Consider the following 24560-nt stretch of genomic DNA (forward strand, 5'->3'; position numbering starts at 1 on the left):
GGCCGCAGAGGCTTCATAATGGTGTTTGTTTAGCCATTAGTCTGGCCCAACTTAGCAGCTCCTATCGCCTCCAGGTGCAGCCGCGCTGATAAATGAGGACGCTTGAAAAAAGCGGTGCGGATGGAGTGCCGAAGCTTGTGGGGGGAACTTGACGCTTTTTAGACAATGGAGTACGGTCAACTTTTTTTTTTTTTTGCCAAGTTCACAGTTACAGTACAGATTGCGTTTAAGCGGCAGTTTTGCCCATTCCCCAAAATTTTGCAAAGGTGAGACGTGATAGGCTGATGATTTTTTATTTTATTTATTTATACATTTTTTCATTTTTTATTTTATTTTATTTTTTTTAGGGCTGATACCGATTATTAGTAGTCATGGTGGCCGATAACCGATATTTCAAGCCGATATTGTTGAAAAAGGTGGCCTGTTGCCTTGCGGAGGCCGTGTGACTCGAGGGGAAAAAAGCAAACAGGCAACTTACGGCTGACTGCCTGCTGCAGGAATCCAATCAGATAGTGCTGTGGGCGGGCCAATCAGATGCTTCTGTCGGCAGGGTCACCAGCACAGCAGAGAGAGTGCGAGAAGTGTGCTGCAGCAAGCCAAAATAATCCGGCCTTTAATTTCTCGGCTTTGAGAGTTAAAAAAAAAAGGAAGATGCCGGTAATCGAGAGATGACAAATATCAGCCCAGATTATCGACCGGGCCGATTATCGAGGCCCATATTTGTAGATATTTTAAGACTCCTATTATTACTATACGACTTAAAAATATTTGTGCTTTGGTTCTGTTTAAAATCGCTGCAGTCCATGAAAAACACACCCAAGAAAATAATCTGCAACTCACTATTGACTTGTCATGTACAAATTTCGAGTTTCGTTACGACCCTGCTGATTTTTGTGGGAGCATTACCTAATAGTGTGAAAAAAAAAAAAAAAAAGGTTGGAACATGTCTGAGTTGCAGCCAACACTTCCACTTCCACAAAACACGGCTGTCATCCATCACGCTGGCACTTTTGGACGAGTGACGGGCACCTGGCAGCTGCCACAATGGCGCGATTGCGACTCAGTTGATAACATGTGTGATTGCCTTCCCGCTGTTCGCTCTCTCGTCGCGCCGCTGTCATCCCGCCTTCTCCGCTGCCTTTTTTGCCAAAATGTCTCGCCTTCATCCAGTCCGGAAACCGGCAGGGGCGCAACAACTCATTGACGAAAAGGATGCGCGGCAAATGTAGTCATGATAGAACGGGAAAATTGTCACTTGACTGGACGCACACGTGAAGTCAAACAGACACTCTCACACATATGCCTACAAACACACACACACCCCTACAAATGAACACTTACGCACACACACACAGGTACGCACTCTCTCACACTCACACACACTTGCAGACGCACAGAACAAAAACAGACTTGCTCACTCACACTTTCACACTCGCACAAACTCCCCCGCTCGTGTGTACTTTCACCTGTATACACTCTCACACTGACACACATTCACTCGCGTGTGCTCTCACAAAAGACTCACACGTACATACACCCATGTACTCTCTTACACCCAAACACACATACACTCATACATACATGCTCTCACGCTTCACACATACATTCTCTTGCTCTCATGCATACACAAAAATGTACACAAACTCTAATCTCTCTTACTTTCTCATAGACTCACACACACCCTCTCACAGTAACACATGCGTACGAGTGCCACACGAAAATACACTGGCACTAAAACACTCTCACGCTCACTCCTCTCTCACATTGCACTCTATACTGATCGTGAACTCTCTCTCTCTCTCCCTCCCTCTCCCGCACTTGTTTCACTTCACCACTCACACACACATGCACACAGTGTTACACGCCCTCTTCGTCAAGTCGTGGGGCATTTGGTGGACCCGCCCGCCCGCCTTAAGGCGTTGACCCTGCCTCCGAGCACCTGCCGCCACAATTAAGAAGTCACACAGGCCGAATGGCCGCTGAGAAGAAATCCATTACACACCTTATTGGCTGTAATGATTTCACTTCACCGGCATCAACGTCAATGAGGCGTGACGCCACGTCGCGTCGTGTGCTTTTAGCCTCAACGGCCCCGACTTCGGTCCGGTTGCCGGGGCAACGTGTGCTGTGTCGCAGATGGGCGGGAACGCTTCTGTCCGTTTCCTTTTTTACTCTCTCCATCGGAAAGTTTGAAATATAACGTAAGCGTGATATACAAGATGCGGCAAAGCACTACTTTTCTATTCAATTAGAGGGGGCTATGTCCTGTCTTATAAATAAAACTCCTCCCCCTCACTTCATCATAGTTTCTTGGACGCCTGATCCTCAGCTCTGCAAGGACCACTTGCTCAGCGCGACGCACGGTGCTGCTCGCGTGACATCCATTTGTATTCCATCGCACGAGTTGCTCTCCTGAACCACATTTTTTTAATAATAACTAGGGCAGTCTGCAGGATGGAATTTTATGCTCTGACCTGTGATGCACCTCACATTCGTTTTCCATGATGAAAAAATGGAACAGTTTTTCCTTTATTTTGCCCACAAATCACGCTCACAAAAAAACCTCTACTACGTTTCCTATTTTTAGTTGAATATTGCATTTTCGAAAGCGCTTCTTCTCATTAGGGTCACGAGTCACAGCTCTTGTATTGAATCCCTTTGCGTGCGTGCGTGTGTGTATCTCATAAAATGTCCTTGTGGTAAACATGTAGTCGACTCGACAAGGAAGGAAGAGATTTAGCCATGTTTGATTTAAGGAGCCGAGACATCAGCCAGCGCCTATTTCAACACCGCCTGCAGTGTCTTAACACGTTTCTTCTTGACAAGCAGCAAGCGCGTACATTAATAGAAGAAAGTTATTTAAAGGAGACGTATTGTGAATGTTTCACCGTTTTCGCAGGCTGACATGCTTTTTGTCAAAACCGCCCCAAGAAAGAAACTTTTTCCGCACCTTATTTCTTGCCTTGGTAAAATGATCCGTCTCAAGAGGGTGGTCCTGTTGATGCACTTGACCGAGTGGACGCCACACCCACACTCTGCTGGACTGATGGGCGTTGTTGCCATGACGACCAAGGGTGGAGTTATGGGATTGAACATGTAAGAGTCTTTGACCCGATTGTTTTTTTTTTGGCTGAGTGTGTACTCTCAAGGACAATTTCCACTGTGCGTATGTGGCACATGAACAATTCTCCAATCACACACTCCCGCCCTGTCGACAACTTGGCAGAGGATTTAATACTGAAATTGAGAAAAACTTTTTCATGAGTGAAAGGAAATGAAACCTACCTCTTACCTTTCCAAAAAAGAAGTAAAATAACTGTCATTTTGGCAAAAATGTCCGTTGTATTTCCTAGTTGATATCACGCGTGAGCTTTCAGGGTTCATTTTAAATAAATGTATTTCAGTATTATTGTTGTACAGAAGAAGGGTCAAACAGTAGTTTGACAAATGTAGTTTACGTAATTACACAATACTTAGTGATTTTATTTTTTTTTTTACATTGCACTTGACAAATACTGCATATATTGAAAAAAACTAGATAAAACTAATAATAAAACTAATGAAAACTAAATTAAAATGAAGTATTTTCTAAAAAAAATAAAATAAAAACTTTAAAAAAAAATAATAAAAACTTTTTCCCCAAAAATTAATTACAATGGAATTTGGAAACAAAAGTAAAAAATAAATTAACTGCATATATTGAAAAAAAACTAAATAAAACTAATAATAAAACTAATGAAAACTAAATTAAAATGAAGTATTTTCTAAAAAAAAAAAAAAATAAAAACTTTAAAAAAAAATAGTAAAAACTTTTTCCCCAAAAATTAATTACAATGGAATTTGGAAACAAAAGTAAAAAATAAATAAAAACTAACTATAATGCAAAAAAATCCCAAAACTAACCCTGGGAGTCAAGTAAGTCTCTCTTATCAGACGCTAACTCCAACAAAACTCACTGCAGCTTTGCATACTTTTTGGGGCTTTGACTGGCTGACTGGATTGTTGCAGTTTCTTGAAAGTGGCCCGGAATCTTTGCCCAGTCCAGCTGGCAAATCATGCAATACAATTCAAATTTATTTATGTAGCGCATTTCACAACAGCTGGAGCTGTAACTAAGCGTTTTCCATATGGTGTCATATAAATGAGTGGGAAATTTGAACATGGGCAGGAGAAACTCTGTGTCACTGTTATATATCTGTGGTGCGGAAGTGTGGAGAGACTCGCTCGTAGACATTTTCCGAAAAAGACAAATAACAAAAGATTTACTGGGTTGTTTCAATTCACATTTATTGGATGGGCAGGCACGCAACAATTTGTATACAAGCTGTTAAAAAATCCATTTTATATAACATATCCCCTTTAAGAACACATTCTTGTCCACGGTTTAATTCCAAACGTAATTAAGTTTCTTCCAATTCAAATCTCCCATTGAGTCTAGTCCATTAGCGGCTTGTGTGTGCAGGTTGTGTGTGTAAGCGCGTGTGTGTGTGCGTGTGTGTTTGTGTATCGGCTGCCGTCTGGACGCAGCAGAGGTGCACTTGGCTCCCGAAAAAGGAGCTCCTCTCTCGGCCAGTTTAATCGGCTTCCTGCCATGCGCCAGCTGTGTCCACACAACAAACGCTCACTCTCGAAAGAAGAAACAAAAAAAAAAACCTCCCTCCACGCTTGCTAACGCTGTGACGTCCACGTTAGCATTGCACGGCAAGATCATCCCATGATGCTTTGCTCCAGCTGCGTGGAGGTTATGTTACAGATTTATTTTTTGTCTCGTTGTAATCAGCCCATTTGAGTGGGCAGTGGCGAATCTGAATTTTGTTCCCATGACAACCGGGGACGGAGTCAGAGCTTTGTGACTGGAGAGGCATGTGTCCGCTTGCAATGCGATGCTGAGGGAGGGGGGGCGTGTGAACCTGGGGAGCGTGCGACGTGCTTTTTTTCCGCCGTACTACAATAAAGTGTAATTGCACCTCCACTCCACTAGTTGGCAGTGGCGCTCTCCTTGCCCATTGTGCGCAGCAAGTATTAACTCTACGGTGTAGGTTTGTTTTGCAACGAAAATGCTATTTATAGTTGCGGCGGCGAGTGGGTGGTGATGGGGGGCGCGGGGACGTGAATTGTTTTTCTTCTCATAAATAATTTTTCTAATAAATAATGATTTTTTTTTTCTAAGAAATAATTGAGGAGCACTTTTGTACGGCAAGCCTAAACCTATAAAACCAAAACATTGATGTATAAATCTGATTCAGTTTATCAGATTAATTTATCAAACCAATAATCGCATTTGAAATCGTCATCGCAATATTAAGGGAAAATAAAACCGCAATTAGATTATTATTCAAAAAGGCTCAGTCCACCCCACACATTAATCCCCCCTCCCGCCTCTCTTAAAAAAAACAAAAAAAACAATGGCTGGCCCGGCTGCTACGTCAAATTGAAACGAATGAACTGCCAAGCTTGACGGCGAGGTAATTGTTCACCTGGAAATTGGTCGTCGCACGTCACGCACCGACGTCGCGCAAAACTCCGGGAACGCTTTCAACGAAGATTGGACGAGTGAGCATGCCAAGAGAACAGAGCGAGAGAGAGCGAGACTCTCCGCACTTCATGTTTCATCTTCAACAATGTGCCTCGGCGGAGCCGGAGTGGCTGAATTACGGGCAGCCCCCCTTGTCATGTTGCCGTGTACACACGCTATCAGGCCTTTTCAGACCTCCTCGCACGGGCCATGCAAAAGACTCGATGTGCTTGAAAGCATTTAACCCCTCGTTCAGCCCCCTCCGCCCCGCTGTGAGGCCTCTGGGGTCATCTCATTTAATAGCTGTTCACTTTTTATCTGCTTTCGACACACGCATCAGATCAGCGTCAAATGCCGCAATGTGTCAAAAGCAGCTCGGAAAAAGTGCTGAATGTGAATTGGATGGCGGCGTGGGCTTGTATCCTATTATGTTCTTAGAGTTTGGGTGCCTTCGCTTTCCGCGCATCGGGCTCAGGACCTGACAAGTTTCGTGTTGAATAGTAGAGCTTTCACTCTCAAAATTTTGTTTTCAATTGATTATATTTAGAGTGATGATTGTTTTACGGCAAGCCCCTCGGGAATTGGACGTCTTCTCATTTTTTTTTTTTCCAGTGGAATTCATCATCAAGAGTATTTGTTGCGCTCTTTGAGAAATGTCTGAAATGAAATGAAAACAAACGGCATCATAGCCTCGGTTCAGTGGACAGCATGTTGAAATTTGACGTTGTCTTTTAGGGACGAGATCATTTTAGCTTGTTTTGGATTTTTGGGATCATAGTTTGTGTTGATTTTTTTTTTTTTTTTTTGCTTGTTTTAGATGAGGACTGATGCTCAATCCACAACATTTTGTCAGCATTGAAGTTTGTGATTCAAAGAGGCTAATTCAACGTTGAGTCTTACTGGCTAATATTAGATTAACTTCTAAACTCTTTAGGAATATGTCAAACCTCAACCTTGTCTTTGTTGCGTACCGCTACGCTACTTCATGTCACTGTTGGTCATAGTGGTCCGAGGAGAGCGAAGAATCTCTCAAAAGAATTTGTATAAGCAATTATCAAGACTTTGGAGCGGGGGGTGTCAGTGACTTGCGGTCAGCTTTTGATCACAAGTGACGAGTGAACATTCGGCAGCTAGCTAGCTAGATAGCTAGCACAAAAACCTAGCATAGCAGTGCTCTGTTTTGTTTCTCAAAATATCACAAAATGCTGTTAATTCTTGGCTTCTGACTGAAATGAGGGGATTTAAAAACTATTTCTCTCCCTGACTGCTCTTGATTTTTTTTTTTAAACACCTTCCATGTTTGAGCGATGCGCCAGAACGAGCCACACGACGTGGTTCTGAGAGGTGTAATTGGTGCCTTTAATGGCCTGTGTCACAAGAGCACAGTGTGGTATTGTGACGGCGGTCAGATTGGGATTACCTTGTCAGCACTTCAAACGGCGCGTCGGGCTGTGTGTGATGTGCATCCTTCTATCCTCCGCTAAAGCCCTAAAACGTGGACATGTTGGGCGCACGTCTGACATTTTTCAATCATCTTTGATTTTCCTCTGCCGACAGGTGCTTTTTAGTGGGAGGGTGGTGAAAACATGCTTGTAGAGGAAGAGATGGCATTTGTCAGGTCGTGTGTGTCTGAGTGAAACACCTTGCGACATTTTCATTTGGCTTTGAGTGCTAACTGCACTTTTCTTTGCCCCCACATTCTCGTCACAGGTTAAGCGATCACATCAATCATATTTCAGCATACGCTGTAAAAATAAGCACACACGCTAACGTTAGCCAAATCTGCCGATGTCATGACTGCTAATTCTCTCCTCAACTCAAAAGTACGGAAATCATCAACGGAAATCCCGAGGCAGAAGCCACAACGGAAGTGACCGAAACTTCCGCAAAATGGGAAAAGGCGCAAAACTAGAATAGTATCGTTAAAGCTTACGTCCGCATGATATTATTATCCACGGAACATCAAGGATACTGTAATGATGGAAAAAAAATATTAGTCGGGCCGATTATCGGGGCTGATATTTGTCATTTTGCCGATTATCAGCATCTGCCTTTTTTTTTGTTTGTTTTTGTTTTTTTGTTTTTTTACTTTCAAGGCCGAAAAAATTCAAAACTGGTTTATTTTAGCTCGCTCAAGTACACTTCTCTCTTCGCTCTGCTGTGCTGGTGGTCCTGCATGCAGAAGCCGATTGGCCCGTCCACACCACAATCTGATTGGTTCCTTGCACAATGGGTAGCAGCCAATCAGCAGTAAGTTGCCCGTTTGCAACAGGCGACCGACAGACCTTTGCCAAAATTTTAATCATGTCAGTCTCCTACAAATCACAACTAAAAGAAAACTATTTGCCATAGTAGACTTTGAAGAGATGTTTGTTTTCACTGAACTACAAGAAATGCAGTTGAGCCTGGGAGGTCCTTGCACTTTTTGTAAAACATTTTTAAAAAATTTTGACACCATTTGACCCCTTTTTTCAACAAATGAATATCGGCTCCAAATATCGGTTATCGGCCTCCGAGACTACTAATAATCGGTATCGTATCGGCCCAGAACAAAGCATACCGGTCTATCCCAAGTGTGTAATGACGACGGAACGGGTTGCTCCGAGTTGGCATCGGCTCCGGACCGCGGCAGCCGTGTTGCAACGATGGTGCCTTTTCTGTTGCCGGTCCTTCCCTGTGGAATGAGTTTCCATTAAATGATAGACAAGCCCCGCCCCCTCTCTGTCCATTTTTAAAATGGACGTGAAGTGGAGTGAAAAAGGTGCCATTAGCGCTGACCGCGTCGTGGTTTCAACATGGTGAAAAATGATATCAAAAATGCACAGAGGCAAACGTCTCGTTTGTCTTCATTTGGTCTGTTATTAATTCCACAATCGCGGCTTTCGTAGAATCGCACTTTCAGATAGGCCCCCGTCTTCATTAGCGCTTGGCGCGTCTCGCTATTATTTATCTCAGACCGCGGGAAGCTTCATTAGCTGTCGGCTGATGCAGCACGCGGCTCGCTAATTTTAGCAGCCTTCATTTATTGCCGAGTGGCCACGTGTTGGATGCGCTGGCCCGCTTGTCGTGTACTCCCACATGTCGGGGGAAAAAAAAAAAATGGAATAAGGGTAGCAATTGGCTTCATTCCACCTGCGCTCAATCGCCCGCCAGACGTTTGCCTCTTTTCTGCTCTTTGAAGCCTCTTTAATTCCTGTGATCAGGATTAGGCGCCGGGAAAAGGATGAAAAGTGTCGGGGACATCGAGAGACATCCGAGGAGAGAACAGAATCCTTTGAAATATGTCAAGAATTGCCTGCGCGCTGACCCACAATGAAGCAATGGAAGGAAATTCACATTCTTTTTTTGTTTCCCAAGTGCCCGAATAGGAAAGTGTCCTTTGAAGAGTTTTCTATACCCTCAATCGCCGGTGTCAAACTCATGGCCCGCGGGCCAGATCTGGTGCGTGGCCTCATTTTATGTGGTCCGCTAATGGCGTCTCACGTGTGTCAACTTCCTGTTTCTAACACATTTTCTTCACTTTTAACCACATCGAGATATGCGCTATTGCCAGTTATTTGTTACCACTCCTCCCCTTTTAAAATAAATTACAAAATTGTTGATCAAACAATTATTGACAGGCTTCTGATTTCTTCCCATCAATTTGTTGTGTGTATGTGATAACGTACGGTCATGACGGCCCTCGGAGGGAAACCGTAACTACGTTGTGGCCCGTCCACAAAAATTAGTTTGACCCCCCCCCACCCCCTACCATAAATGGAGATATTGTTCCTTCCTGTCATTGTCGCGTTGCGTTTCATAAGAAATCCGCTCAATTGCTCTCCCAGAAACAAATCCTGATCCAACTTTTTTTGGGCGTCTGTGTAGTCATTGTTGCGATCCATGTGATGCAATTATACATGTTCTCGCTATTAACCGCACGGTCAACAATGGCGACGCAGTCAGAGAGGAGGTCACGCTCCAGTTGCTGTCCCAATATTTAGACTCGCTGGCCGTCCCTTTTTTTGGGCGCCCAAGCTGAAACAATGATGAGCGACATTCAGCAAACACATCTCCGTTTCATTTCCGATACGGTAGACCCTCCAAAGTTGAACAGAATCCATTAGTGCCAGGAAGTCAGTTGACCTCTTTTTAAAGCTACATTCTTCTTCCGGTCCTTTTCAGAATGTTTGCAAACAAGTGGCAGAAGAAACAAGCAGCATAATGTAAATAATATATGATCACATTTTTATTTAAAAGTTCAATCTATCTATTGTTCATCACACATTTTCCTCGTGACTGTTGGTGTCACAAAATAGCTTTGAAAAAATAAACCAATTCATGTCAGTCATGTAGTTAACGTCTCTATAAATTGAAAGTAAATCTCTTCTCAATGTGATACACCACAGAGAAAAGTGTTGAATGATTAAAAAAAAGAGCAGGCATGTAAAAGAAGCATTCAAAATGTGGAAAGAAATAAATAAATCAAGGTTTTGCCTTGGCCCTGAAGTGTTGTGGGCGTGTCCACTGAATGGCTGGAAGCACGGCCTATTGAAAATGATGCAACATCGCCTAGCATCTTTCTTAAAGCCGCAACGGAAATCTGTAATTATCAAAGCCACTTCCAGGGCCCCTCTCGGTTGGCGTCACCTCCTCACTCTGGTATTTAAATAATGACACCAGGCTGTTCTGTAAATGTTGGCATCCAGGGAAGATGCATTTCCGCGTGTTAGCTAGCTAACAGCATGCTAGCATGGCAAAGCTAGGCCTAGATATGAAAACAAAATAACTCGCAATTGAGGCAGATAAGCACTGTTGCGAACGGAGGTGTTCATGTTTTTGTACGGTGGGGGAGGGCCGACGCATGCCAGACGCCCAAGTGCGTCACTGGCGGCCATTTTAGACATGCCCAAAATGGTTCATGCAACGCTACAATTCAGTACTATGTAGTTCTGTCCTTGTGATGTTTTCAGACAGAAATTAGCTTCTGTATGTGTGTGTATATATATCCATATATATATATATATATATATATATATATATAGAAATATAGATAGATAGATATAATTTTATTTTATTTTATCTTTTTTTGCGTTTACTACAGCAGTTTAGAAATTATGGCCGCAACAACACTCCTTACTTTAAAGGTTCAACTGAGTGTTCCAAATACACGCCACAGACACAAAAAAATAAAAAACAACAATAAGTGAAATGTCATTCGGCTCGCCACACAGCTCGAACCGATTTTGACAACACCAAACGAGACGTTTGTGTACGAGTTTGCCTCCGCGGCAAATTATTATTATTTTTGTCGCTTTCTGGGTAGGCCTTCTCCATTGTCGCTACAGCGTCTGAGGTCTTGAGAGTCATTGCCCAGAGGGAGCTCTGCGCTCAAATCCAGCCTTCGCTTTGAATAGCTCGCAGCAGCAAACGTTTCTTATCTTGAGACTTCATCGAATTTATTACCGCCGCCGTTTCCAAGCCCTTTCCCGCCGTCAATCTGATGTTTCCTTTTTCTTGTTTGTTTCACTTGCTTATGAACTTCTTGTTCCTGTGTCGCTAACAAAAAGCAGACTGGCTCATTGTGTCTGCTATAATAGCCGTCACATATTTGAAGTTGGCGTTCTTGAAATGTTGTTTCTCAAAAGCTGATGTTTTTTGCGTGTGTGTGTCTTTCACAAATAAAGTTGCAAACCTACTTGAAATAAGTTTGTCGTTTGCTGAGTGATAAAGCGTGTTTTGGAGTTTGAAAAGTACAGTTGTGGGGAAAATGGCGTTGAAATCGTTAAATCTTTTACTGTTTTCAAACATCGATGTTGGATCAATTTCTATTCATCTTAAATGTTATACATTTCACTTGAGTCCTCATTTAAGTAGCTTTTAATTTTTTTATTTTTTTTTTAATTAAAACTACGACTGTGAAGCAATTCAAATTAGTGCCTGATACTTTTATCATGAAATCTGCCTAGCAACACGAGCTGGCTGAATTCTGATTGGATAAAAACTCTCACCTAAAAAATACAACACGAGAACAACACTTCAAAGTACTGTACAATGTATTTGTTTTAAACATTCTTTCTCGACATGTAAATGCAGAGTTCATGTTTAAAGTGCACAGAGTTACGGTGGCTTAAAATCATAGATAAACTTTAGTAACAAACCCTTTGTTACTGTATCTTAAAGTTGTCATTACGGTGGTACTTGTAGAGCGACACGGTTTTTTTCCCAATGGTACTTGGTTTACAAAGTTTGAGAACCACAGATATGCTAATAGGCTAACAACACTGTTAGCGCTATCGCTCTTCATGATCGCCGCCAACTGGCACAATCGAAATGAACAGAAGCAAATGCAAATCATCGACAGTCGAAAAAATCCTGTTTGCGTTTATTAGACTGTCACATAAACATCCTCTTAATGTACTTCTACAGTTTTTTCGCTTAGCGACAGCATCTCTCATCCTGCCAACTCGACTTTTTTTTTTTTTTTTTTTTTTAATTAAAGCATAAAAACAAAACAATTGCTCACATTTCAACCCCAGATAGGCACAGACTGGGATTTTATTGCTCAATTTGGATGTTGATGAAATGTTTTAAAAGATCATAACACATTTATGCGGGGGCGGGGGGACCCTGTGGAGATGTTAGCGGTCCAACGACGCTGTAAAACCGATCAAATATGCTTGTGGTCGCCTTTCAATGCGTCGCCGGCGAGTGTGTGCAGAGTGGTAAGCGCTTCCATATTCACCTCCACCTGTGCAAACAGCTCCAAGCACCTGGACATCAGCTGTTGCACGGCAACAACGTCGTCTGTGTTTTACAAGGCTCATCTTTTCATTTTTTTATTGCAATTTTTTTTTTTTTTTCAAGAGGACTCAAAGTGCTCGTGGCGGTATCAATTTTAATGTAGCTGAATTTGGAACGGATCCAAGGCTTTTTAAACGGGTTTTACTGCGTTTTGAGAGGCAGCCAGCGAGCCGCCTCGCTACCAGACACATTAAAGATCACGCTTGAGTTTTGTATCAATTCATTACAAAACACACAAAGACACAAGGTGGAAAGATTGCATATTAATGCAAATGGTCTCTGGCTACATTTAAAAAAAATATATATGTATATATTTTTCAAATCAAGTATACTAATTTTAGGTAATGAAAACTAGCAATATAGCTAAAACTAAAAAAAAACAACATAAAAAACGAAAATGCGGAAAACTACATTTAACGGATCCAAAACTAACTAGTATTATAGAATTATTATGTCCTTCGTTGTCATCTTTGAGGTTTTATTTTCAATTAATTAATTTTGCTTACTGTTCGGCCGTGCAGAGGAAGGAAGGTCAAACGGTTGTTTGAGAATTGTACTTTAATTTTCTGTATTACACAATACTTAGTGACCTTCTTTTTTCTTTATCAAAAATACTACATCTAGTTAAAAAAAATCTAATAAAATCAAAAGCAAAGCAACTTGCCCATGTAATTAATATTAGTGTAACTGAATTTAAAAAAATCAAAAGTCATCACAAAATGTTTATAATAATTATAATGAAAAACCCAAAATTATCATAACCACGTTTCAATCGTAGCGCTTCAAATCGTGTCATCTTTTTGAACATAAACTCAATTGTTCCATTCAGAGCAGAATAAAGACAGTGTATTGAACTCAATTCAATGAAAAAAAAACAATAATTGAGCATTAAAAACATTAACAAATTACATAAAAATAACAAACATGTAATAAAATTAAACAAAATGAAAAATGTCAACATTTGACGCATGCTTAATATTTTTCACCTGCTTTCTTCACCCAATTTAATTTACAGTAGAATTGTTGCATTTTCCAATAATGCTTCTAAAACGTTTTAATTTTCTCAGTACGTGGCGCTAAAAAGCAAAGCGTGGAGAGTCTCTGTTGCCATAACTCTTCTTAATTCCTCCCATTTTCCTCTCCTTGTTCTGTTATTAGCTAGCAAGAACAAGCCGCTTCTTCCTTGACAATAGCGCCACGTTGTTTTTGGTTCCATCAAGTGCAGTTTCTCCATTGCAGCGAGTACATGTGTCAATCGCATGTGAGTCACAGACTCAAATTTGTTTGCAATTGTCCACTTCAGTCGCATTTAGCAAAAACAATCTCAAGCCAAACAACCTACGTGGTGAATATTAAGTGTTTGTGTGGTGATTTGTGACGGCCAGCAAGTCAAAAGCAAGCGCACCAACAAGCAAATGAAACGATATATCATGCCTTGGCGGAGGTAATAAATTGCTGTTCCCGGCACCCCGTCGAGTTCCAGTTTGTTTCTCGACTGTCACAAGTGGTTTAAAGTAACTAACTGTCATGCGAGTGGGAGCAGGTGGTGGAGACTTTTGGCTCCTCGCGGCCTTATTAGCCCGAGGCAATCTTTTATCCTGCTAACCTAAATCTACATAAACAGACACTTCTCTCAGTTTGGAGGCAAATGGTACACCCCTACCCCTGCTGGTTTGCATCGGAACGCACATCACGGCTTTTATTTCAGGAATTCTGTCTTTGTTTTTGTGTCTGGCAACATGGATGTTTGTTGGGTTTTTTTTTTCCATATACTGCTCATAGCGATGACAAATGGCATTCAACTGAAGTAATCCATGCATGTCACAATGAACAGCTGTTACATGAACTACTTTTTTTTTTTTGCCCCTAAACAAAATAGTTCTCCAGAAAACAGGTCACAGTCGGGATTATTTATAGTGTAACGGGGTCACGGAGTAGTTGTGTCACTTGCGTTGGTGCAGCAGGTAAAACTTCCCAACGTTGTATTCCGATATAAATTTTTATATTTTGAGCAGTTAAAATTGATTTTTGATTTATTGCATCCCTAATATATGTGTATATATATATATATATATATATATATATATATATATATATATAAAAATGAACAATTAATAAAAAATCGGGTACTTAAGCTTGTGCCAGGTGGCTCGCCCCCAATCCAGAAATGCGCGTCTTTTATTTCAAAATTTTAATTTCATCTTTACACCTTTCATTGTTGTTTCATCCACAGAGATGGCGAGCTGGGTTTCCCTCCTCCTCTTCCTGGTTTGCCAGTCGACGTCCGCCTCCCAGGAGGGTTTCCCTGAGTTTACCTCGGACACGCCCATCAACAACGTGGTGCAGGACCCACGCACGGGCCGCGTGTACGCGGGGGTCGTCAACGCCGTATACCAGCTGGGACCGTCGCTGCGGCCCCAGGCCCGGGCCGAGACAGGCCCGCGGAAGGACGCCAGGACGTGCACGCCGCCCGCCTCGGCCTGCCAGGACACCAAACTCATGGCCAACATCAACAAGCTGCTGCTGGTGCACCCGTCCAACGGCTCGCTCATCGTGTGCGGCAGCCGCTACCGGGGCATATGCTCGCTGCTCAACCTGTCCAACGTGGAGCAGGAGCTCTACTACAGCGACAACAAGGGCGAGAGGACTTACGTGGCCAGCATCGAGGACAACGTCAACGTGGTGGGCGTCATGTCCACTTTTGTCAAGGAGCAGCACAAGTTCAACGTGTTCCTGGTGGGAAAAGGCTACGGGAGCCTGGACAGTACCAAGATCATCACCACGCGCATTCTGCAGGATTTCCGCGAATGGGTGGTGTTCGAGAGCATCATCGAGGCCTCCACCATTCAGACCATGCCCTTCGGGCCCAGGTACCTGCACGACTTCAGGCACGCCTTCGCCGCCGACGGTTTTGTCTACTTCGTCTTCTCCAGGACGCTGGACGGTACCGATAACAAAAACGTGACCTTTGTGTCGCGCCTGTGTGAGAACGACCACCATTTGTATTCTCACACGGAGCTGCAGCTCAAGTGCGGTCAAGATAACCGCTACAGCAAAGTGCAGGCGGCCTACGTGGCCTCGCCGGGGAAGGAGCTGAGTCGCGTCATGACGGAATGGGGGACGTACGGGAAGGTCCAGCCCTGGAATAAAGTTCTCTTCATGGTGGCCAGCTCGGAAGACGAGCACAGCGACTCGGCTCTGTGCATGTACACGCTCAATGCCATCAACGAGCGACTGGTCGACATCATCACTGCCTGCTACAGCGACTCGGGGAAGATTTCAGGGTTCCCCGCCGTTGACATCCCGTACTCGTCAAAGACGGCGGAATTTTGCACCTCCAAAATTGCGGTGAGGGCACTCACACCCCTCCCCCCCCCCCCCAAAAAATGAATTCTTCTTGGTGGAGTCAGCAATTATTCTTCTTAGTTCTACAGATGATATTATTCCAATAAATGAAAAACAAGTGATATTATATAAACAATCAAATTAAAAATGCACGCTGATTTCTATATATATACAAAACTGTAAGCGTAAGAAATATTTAAATTAATCTCGAAATATATTCAATAATAAAAAATATGAAAAACAATTTTATGGAAAGGATTTTGAACATTATTTTTCCAAAACAACTGAAATAAAATAAATGCAAAATATTAAATATATGTAAATGTATTGTTGTAATAATTAGCTCGTTAATTTGGTGTCATTTTTGTTTTTGTTTTTTTTTTTTTCACAAAAAAGGGTGCATGCTAATTTCTTTGAAAAAAATATTGAACTTAATTTTTTTTTTACATTTTTTTCTTTTTATTGGAATATTATAATTGTTTTCATCCATGATAAATTATTGTTGATGGACCTTTAGATTTTTTTTAATTATGAGTATATTATTATTGTGATTATTATATTATTATGATTATGTTTTAAATGCACCTTTAACCTAAAATTCCCCTCAGGGAATAAATTAAAAAAAATATATTGAACATGAAGCCTTAAAACGGGCTTTGTTTTGCTTCTTTTTGCACTGACCGAAAGTTCGAAACAGGGTGCATGCCTTAAGAAGTCTTTGTGTTCTTTTCTCCAACAGAAGGACACATTAGAACAGTACAAGTGCGGCGGTGATTTCCTACCCACGCCTCTGGCCAGCAAGCCCCGATTCGCCTTGAAATCCAACGCAGTGCTGATCAAGCCAGGCCTTCTCACCGCCGTCGCCATTGCCGTAGAGAACGACCACACCGTCGCCTTTTTGGGCAACAACCAAGGAGAAGTCTTCAAGGTGGCCTATTGTGCCCAACTTAATATTTCCTAAAACACGACGACATCTTGTTCTTTTTTTTTTCTGCAGGTTCATCTAACATCCACGTCGTACGTGTACGGCAAGGCCCCTGGCGACACCCTGGGGGAGAAGGTGAACAAGAACCTTTTCTTCGACACGGACCACAGTCACCTCTACATCACCACAGACAAAAAGGTGCCTCAACTGCATCTCATTTCCCTCATTTTGGTGTTGCCAGGCAGATTTCATACTACCAGTGCTACATAATATTCATCCAAGGCTTGACATGAATTTTTAGATTGCCCTTTGGTCATTTGATCGTTTGGTGACTTGTAAGCCGAGGCGGGCTGAGCCTGCTTTTGTATGCATGACACAGAAACAAAAATGTCATTCATTGAGTTTGCCTCACTACCACATTGTTATTTACGCACCGTTAGTGTTTAAATTCCAGAATAGATGGAAATGCTGGTCGGTAATTTGGAGGTCTGGAGAAGGCGAGATGAATTTTGCTACTTGATAAAGACGTGTGAAACAAGCGAATCTATTTATCAGATGTTATGCGAGACCACGGTTGAGGACAATTGAGGTGACAATGAGAGAATCGTTTCAAAACAAAAGAGTTTAGCAGCCTAAACATTAGCCTATGCAATGTCTCTTCAAGACGGCGGTGGTCTTTTGTCTTTTCTCCAATAAAATGGGCAGACAACATCATTCATGCTGCTTGAAAAAAAGAAGAAAAAAAAACACATATGGAATATTTAATGCACCTCCACTGACATTTATTACATGGCACTCGAGGCCAACCTGTGCATTACCTGCAGTGTAAAATGAAAAAAAAAAACAATCATAAAAGACGCCCCGGAATTAATTTTCAAACCATCCCTGGGGGAAAATGTGGGAATTGTGTGCGGCAAGGAGGAAAGAGCTGTTTGCTGTGCCTATCTGATAATCGACTGCTCATAAATTGTTTCTAAATCCCCATCATATTCATGGAAGCGGTGGGGTTTTAATGCCGCTGACACCTTGGTTATATATATTAAAAAAATGAAAAAAATCACTTCTTCGCTTTTGCTGCGCCATAAAGCCAAAGTGTGCATGAAAAATACATCTGGCTCTACTGTTATACGACAGAAGAATCATATTTTTTGTCTTGAGTGGGCCAAGTGACAGGATGTGTTGGATTTCTACCAGATGAACAGTAATGGTTCATCCCGACAAAAAAAAACATTCCATTGTTGATGTTTAATGAAAAGTGTGTATGTGTGGGGAGGGAGGGAGAGAGGGAGAGAGAGAGAGAGAGAGCGAGAGCGAGAGCGAGAGACCTCAACATCGTAGAGTTAATACTCGCTGCGCACAACAGGCCAGGAGAGCGCCACTGCCAACTAATGGAGTGGATGTGGAATTACACTTTATTATAATACAGCAGGAAAAATGAATGTTCCACAGGGTCACACGCGCCTTCCTCAGCAACGCAACTTTGGGTGCCGGAAGGGCTTCGTCGTATTTCCATTCATTTCAGTGGCTTGTAAATCAAGGCACCACTGTACATCCGCGGGAGACATTTTACATCACATTAGCTCGTGATTTTCATTGATGTGGACAGAAGTGGAGATACAACGGGATTGTAAATAGAACAAATGGATTTTGAGTCCCCCGAGGCCTGGACAAAAGTAACCGCTCAATTATTCAAGGAGGCATCTTTGTGGCGTCCCGTGCCTCGGATTCCTCGCCTGCCGTGCCAGTCGTCTTCCCTCGGGTGACCCGTGACTGATCATGTGACGTGTGCTCATGCCACAGATCACCAAGGTGCCCGTGGAGACGTGCCTGCAGAAGAAGGACTGCCATTCCTGTGTCAATATGAGGGACCCTTACTGTGGCTGGTGTGTGCTGGAGGGCAGGTGAGAAACACACACACACACACACACAGAGGCAAAGTTCCAACTCTCCAACACTTGGGAGTGTTTTCCACAGTGTTTTACGGCGGACGTTTTTACTAACCCACATTGTTAATATCTCGTCTCTTGCTCTCAGTGCAGCCAGCAGAAATTAAAGCAGTTTGTCAGCCGCGTGCGGCAAAATGCACGCTCGCCGGCTTCTATTCATGCGTACAATGCTGATGTTTGCTACATATTTGCCTGGATTGATTGGGGAGATCAATAGCTGTCACATCAACTTGAAGCTTCATTTTGTAAGACTGTATATAATATTACTACGGCCCGTTTTATGAGCAAAGCTGTTGTAAACCTCTGAAGGTGAGTTGAATTAGATATTAAAGATAGACATTTACTGTCGATAAATGCTGAAAAAAAAGTTGCAGTAGAATAAAGCTGACAATGTTTATACGTCATAATTTCATAAGATTGAAGTTAAAACAGTGGGAGAATCAATTTGTAGTTTTACAGAGTAAATGTAATTTGTTACAATACATTGTTAATTACGTGAAATGTTGTATTTTCACAATATTAAATTCAGAATATTAGGAGGATAGCGTCATTATGAAAAATATTAATTAATGAGGAAAATGTAGATTTATGAGAATACATTTGGAATACTGCGAGACAATATACTCAAAATAATAGAAGAATAAAGCTGTAATTTTTACAGAGGTGGATTAGTCTAAATTCGATCCGATTTAGAGCTGAAATATTAGTAGAACATGTTTCTCATTTCAAAAGTCAGGCAAAGATGTTCCATCAACCAGTCTGCTGCTAGCCTTTGATGCTAATGTAGCGGAATTCCTCCTCACACAATGATGGATGGATAGATGGATGGACAGATAGCAGAGCTAGATAGCTAGCAAGCTTGCCAAATGGATGGATGGATGGATGGATGGGAAGGTGGCTAGACAGACAGAAAGCTAGCAAGCTAATTATTTAGCTAAAAGATGGATGGATGGCTGGAATGAAAACAGATGGATGGAGAGATAGCTAGCTAGCTTGCAAGATGGATGATTGGATTGAATATGGATGGATGGACATATAGCAGAGCTAGATAGCTAGCAAGCTTGCTAAATGGATGGATGGCTAGCTAGCTAGACAGACAGAAAGCTAGCAAGCGAATTATTTAGCTAAAAGATGAGTCGGTGGGTGGATGGATAGATAGATGTGTATTAAAACATTGTCTGTACTAACAGTTGGACTCAGTATGCGTTGTTATTTCTCACTGCACATTGTGAAAAATCTATCAGCATTTCTGAAGCCTTCGAAATGGGGGGTTTAGGCTTTTGTGTGTGTTGGGGTTTGAGATGTGGAACTGACAGGTTGGGGTTTGCGTGTGTGCGTGTGACTGGCGGGTGGGGGGGGTTATTCACGCTGCGTCTGCAGGTGCACCAGGAGGTCTGAGTGCCGACGGGCAGAGGAGAAGAATAGCTGGCTGTGGAGCCCGAGGCAGCAATGCGTCAAGATCGTCTCCTTCTACCCTCCCAACCTCTCCTGCAAAAAGAGCCAGAAGGTATCTCGCTCTCCTTCTCCTCTTTCAGTCTTTTGTTCCATCTGTTTGTTCTTCACACAGTCGGCGTGATGAACGGTCGCCACTGCGAATCCAAAAGCCGCGGCTCGGGTTTATTCCTGCTCCGTATCGATCCGGCAACAACCCCCCCCCGCAACCTGGCTTATTATATCTGACCCGTTGACGACAGAGAGACTCCATTTCTCGCCCGACTTCTTTTCCTCTTTCTACGTTTTGTGTTTGCCTTTTGTATGCATGCTGGAAAACAGCAGAACGCCAGAAGATAGCGATGCAAGGTGGTGGAAGCATTTAGTGAGGAATTAACATTTCCAGGTAGCAGTTCTTCTGAATTCTGAATTACAAAAGTTCTTATTCAGAATTCCGAAAACACATTTTAAGCAAAGAGTTGAGAGATTTTACGTATGTACCTCCTGCTTCCACGTTTTTTTTCACAGATTCAAACCGTTGAAACTGTTTATTCAATGGATCAAGTTGAACGCCAAGGGAGCTCTGTAAATAGGTCCATGATGTTAGCCAAAAGTGTAGTTTAAGGTTTCCCCATATGGGTAACCTCGCTAAAAAATTTTTTAAAAAAAGTCTACACCAGGTGGATTAAAAGAGGCCTGATATCTTTGCAGAAATGATTAAAGCTAGGAGTTGTTCTCAGTCTCAGTGAAAGTTGTTTTATCAGCTGTCTTGAAAAAAAAAAAAAAACGGTTTTTTTTTCTCCGGACTGATAAGATTGCAACTAGGTAATTTCCTCAGGCGCTCTGATATATTTTAAGGTGCGCAAAAAAACTGCATTGACCTTTTCGGTCTCTTGACATACTTTTTCAAGTAAATCACCTTGTCCACTCTGCCGCCACCCTCACCACAAGAATGTATTACGGTTTATGGGTATTTCCTGGGTATGTTGGATCTTTTCTCTTATGTTGAAGGTAGTAAAGATTTCAAACCCATTTGTATTATTTCATTCCCTCACCCAGCAAGAATAGACAAGCAGTATCTGTAGTGGACTCGATCTATGAATTCTAATCTACTCTATCAAACATACGTTTTGTTTACTTGTACCAGCGTGCTGTTATCAGAGTAAAGTAGCCTTGCGAGTGTCACAGTCACCATGGTCCGTCGAACGAACGCGTGTCAGTGTGTGAGCCAAGACGAACGACCGCAATCGTGTTCGTGCGACACCTGTATCTGTATGCGTGACTGTGCGTGCGCGGCGCATGCGCCCTGCGTGCTGCCCCGGTGGTGGGCGTGCCCAAACGAAAGGTAGGTTGCACTTCGCATGCACCCTGCGTGCTGTCCCGGTGGTGGGCGTGCCCAAACGAAAGGTAGGTTGCACTTCGCATGCACCCTGCGTGCTGTCCCGGTGGTGGGCGTGCCCAAACGAAAGATAGGTTGCACTTCATCGCAATGTTTTGAAAGACAGATTACATGTACAATCGGAAGGGATGTCATCAATTTTGAGCGTCTGACGAACCACACGCGAACGATTTCGTCCCGCCTCGGTTTGTCAACGAAAATTTCATGTACGTCACGTCTTGTTTTCGTCATCAAATAACCTCGTTTAGCTCGTCATCGTCTCGTCATCATCATGAGAAAAAGGGGCGTTAACGAAATATTTTCGTCATCGTTGACGAAAATAACACTGCTGCGAGGTGCTTTGTTTCCTCCCTTTTTAAGGAATCGGGACGTTTGCTGGTTACTAATCAGCCCTCCCGTTGAAACTGTAAAATGAATTTCGTTGCTCTGCACTCGTACTTCTATTCCCATGCATCCCTTGCCATCTCTGTCCGCTTTCAACCACACACCGTCCGTTGTTGTTTTCATTCCAAACAATTTCCTCCACGAACCACACAAAAAGAATGATCAAATAATGTGAATGACTAACTTGTGGAAATTCCATTCCGTCCTAGGTGAAGATCAATATTCCTTCCTTGCCTCCCATTGGCCCCTCAGACCGCCTGCAGTGCTCCTTCAAGTCGTTTCAAAGCGACGCCGTCATGTCTGACTCTGGTCAGGTCTCGTGCGATCTGCCCCAGCCGTCGCTCATCCCGCTCACCACCGATCACCAAGGTACGCTTTGTGACTTTTTTTTTGCACCATTTTTATTTAATCGCCCAAGGGGGAGTTGCATTCATAAATAAATGACTGTCTTGCAATATAGATGAGCCCACCTTTATTAAATATAAAGCAGTGGAAAATATGCGCTGGTGCTTTTTCACTGAGAGAAGGGCTGGAATTACAGTATCAGTGAATCACAATTAAAATAATTTGTATTATTTAGAGGAGTCGAGAGCGTGGACTGTTTACTGAAAGGAAAATTGATGGGATGGTCGACAGTCCAAAAGAAAACTTTTACCGATATGAGGATTTCAGGATTGTGGTTTAAAAAAAGCAGGAATATATTTGAGATTTTCGGACGGTCGCTGGTTACAACTTTCCGGTGTGTTGATTCCGCATAGCGCTGCCCACTCACAAGTACGTATCCAATCACAAGACACGTTGAGTGGTCTTACTGTCATCAACTCGTGATCTGATTGGCTATCGCAACTGTCTATCAACGGTAAAAGCCCCCTTTAAACACAGAACCGACGCCCGCAAGATTGTTTCAGAAGGCCTCGGACGAATAGTGCCTGCTACTGGTTTTATAAAATCTGCCTGGCAACACGAGCTAGCAGAATTCTGATTGGATAAACACTCTCACCTAAAAATACAACACTAGGATATAATGACATCAATGAGAAGAAAATGATCATTTTATTCCTGACTGTTAGTCCAGCAGAGAAGTTCTTGAATGCCTTGACCGCCCACCACTGCTAAACCCACTTACTTGTTCAAATGTACATTACGGCCACGGTTCAAAAAAAGCCATATATCCTGTTTCCTTGCTCAAATGACAAAGAACGGTTTGTTTGCTAGTGTTGCAATCTGTGTTTTTGGCCACGTGAAAGTACGTGTGACGTGATGGTTAAAAGAAAGGCGTATGGTAAGCGTCCCCGATTGTACCTGCAGACTTTGTGGCCGTGCCGGTGAAGATCTTCGTCAACGAGACGGTGGCGTTGGCGACGCGTGACTACCAGTTCTACAACTGCGCGGCCACTGTCATGAAGTCGGAGAACACACCGTGAGTGCCACTATGACGCTCAGACATCCCGCTGACATGGGTCACCGTGTGTGTGTGTGTGTGTGTGTGTGCACAAACAGATGAATGGAATTGGTAACGCCTGCTGCATTTTTTCCCCACTTTTTTTTTTTTTTTTAATATTATGACCAAGCAATGGAAATTGCCCGTTTCCTTTTCATTAATCAAAAGGGGAAAGTCAATTTCACCATGTTTTCTTTTTTGCTTCCAATTTCTTTCCCTTTTCATGCCGCGGCACTCGTGATGAACGAGCTTTGCTTACGTGACATCGGCCTGATCCATTTTGCTGCCAGCGACATGGATTTTCATGCTTGATGCCTTTTGATGAGTTTGCATGTTTAAACGTGGTGCTTTTTATCATCTGAGATTGCATTTAACGGAACGAGATGAGTCACGCGTGGTCAGCCATATGATTAGCCGGTCTGTCTTGCATTGTAAGGTTCCGGGTTCGAGTCCCAGTTGTGTGTGAAGTTTGCATGTCCTCTCTGGTTTCCTTTCACAGTCTCAAGAAATTTATTTGAACTCTCAAATTTCAATTGGTGGCGAATGTGAGCTTTGGTTGTTGTATATTTGCTATATTTATGGATATAAAAATGAATTATTCTGACAAAAGATGATCAAAGTTAGTGTCATTATATTAATAATAGAACTGCGTCGGGATTTGGTAATGGTAGACGCATAAGTAAAGAAAATAAATAAAACAGCTGTAGCAACAGCGCTCAAAATGTGAGAAAAAGAATACAACAAAAAATATACACGTTTTGACAAAATGTAAAATTATCTGAAAAAAATGTCTAAAATAAATTATACAAAAAAAAAGACAAACAGGGAAAAACTAAAATGGCCAAAAATCTTTCAAATACTTGGGGAAAAAAAGAGTAATATGAAAAATATAAACAATGCAACAAATATGACGCTATTACACTTAATACAAAGTATTTTCAGAATGAAAAATGTTTCAAGTAAAATATAGAAATACTACAAAATTGCACTAAAAGAACAATTAGAGCAAAAATATTGCACTTTAACGCTCAAATGTTTGGACAGAAATGCACAAAGATGTCAATAAAATACATTTATAGTAAAAATTTACAAAAATATCTGAAGGAAAGAATTCAAAGGAAAAAATACGCTATTAGAAAAAAATATTATAAATAATTGTTTTCTTCACTATCTTAGTCGTCTTTCTTGTTATCTTCGACGATTATGATTTACGCAAAATGCAAACCGAAAGTGGGAACGGAGGAACCACTGGCTACAGTTTATTTGTTTTAAACATTTGTATTTCATCGTTAAGATCTGCTTGTTTTACATTATTCAATTTCTTTTTAACTGGTATATGCAAAAATGTTTTTTTGGTACTTTTTTTCATTTTCCTTTCTTGAAGCGTTCAA

At 42.2% G+C, this 24560-nt stretch overlaps 1 protein-coding gene across 2 annotated transcripts in view; it reads left to right on the forward strand.

Annotated features, from left to right (window-relative positions):
* Nucleotides 1–24560, forward strand: part of plxnb2b (plexin b2b) — a 158466-nt gene that overhangs the window by 95449 nt on the left and 38457 nt on the right. For both annotated transcript variants that reach the window (XM_088287145.1, XM_088287146.1), the window contains 7 exons: nt 14532–15646; nt 16383–16571; nt 16641–16766; nt 18369–18469; nt 19895–20021; nt 21938–22097; nt 23037–23148. In XM_088287145.1, coding sequence (XP_088143271.1) covers nt 14534–15646; nt 16383–16571; nt 16641–16766; nt 18369–18469; nt 19895–20021; nt 21938–22097; nt 23037–23148 — 1928 coding nt within the window. In that variant the 5' untranslated portion in view covers nt 14532–14533. The remainder of the gene's footprint in view (nt 1–14531; nt 15647–16382; nt 16572–16640; nt 16767–18368; nt 18470–19894; nt 20022–21937; nt 22098–23036; nt 23149–24560) is intronic.

Source organism: Idiotropiscis lumnitzeri, unplaced genomic scaffold (genome assembly GCF_059441095.1).
Source record: "Idiotropiscis lumnitzeri isolate Australia: NSW breed Sydney's pygmy pipehorse unplaced genomic scaffold, RoL_Ilum_1.0 HiC_scaffold_35, whole genome shotgun sequence".
Taxonomy (NCBI): Eukaryota; Metazoa; Chordata; class Actinopteri; order Syngnathiformes; family Syngnathidae; genus Idiotropiscis; species Idiotropiscis lumnitzeri.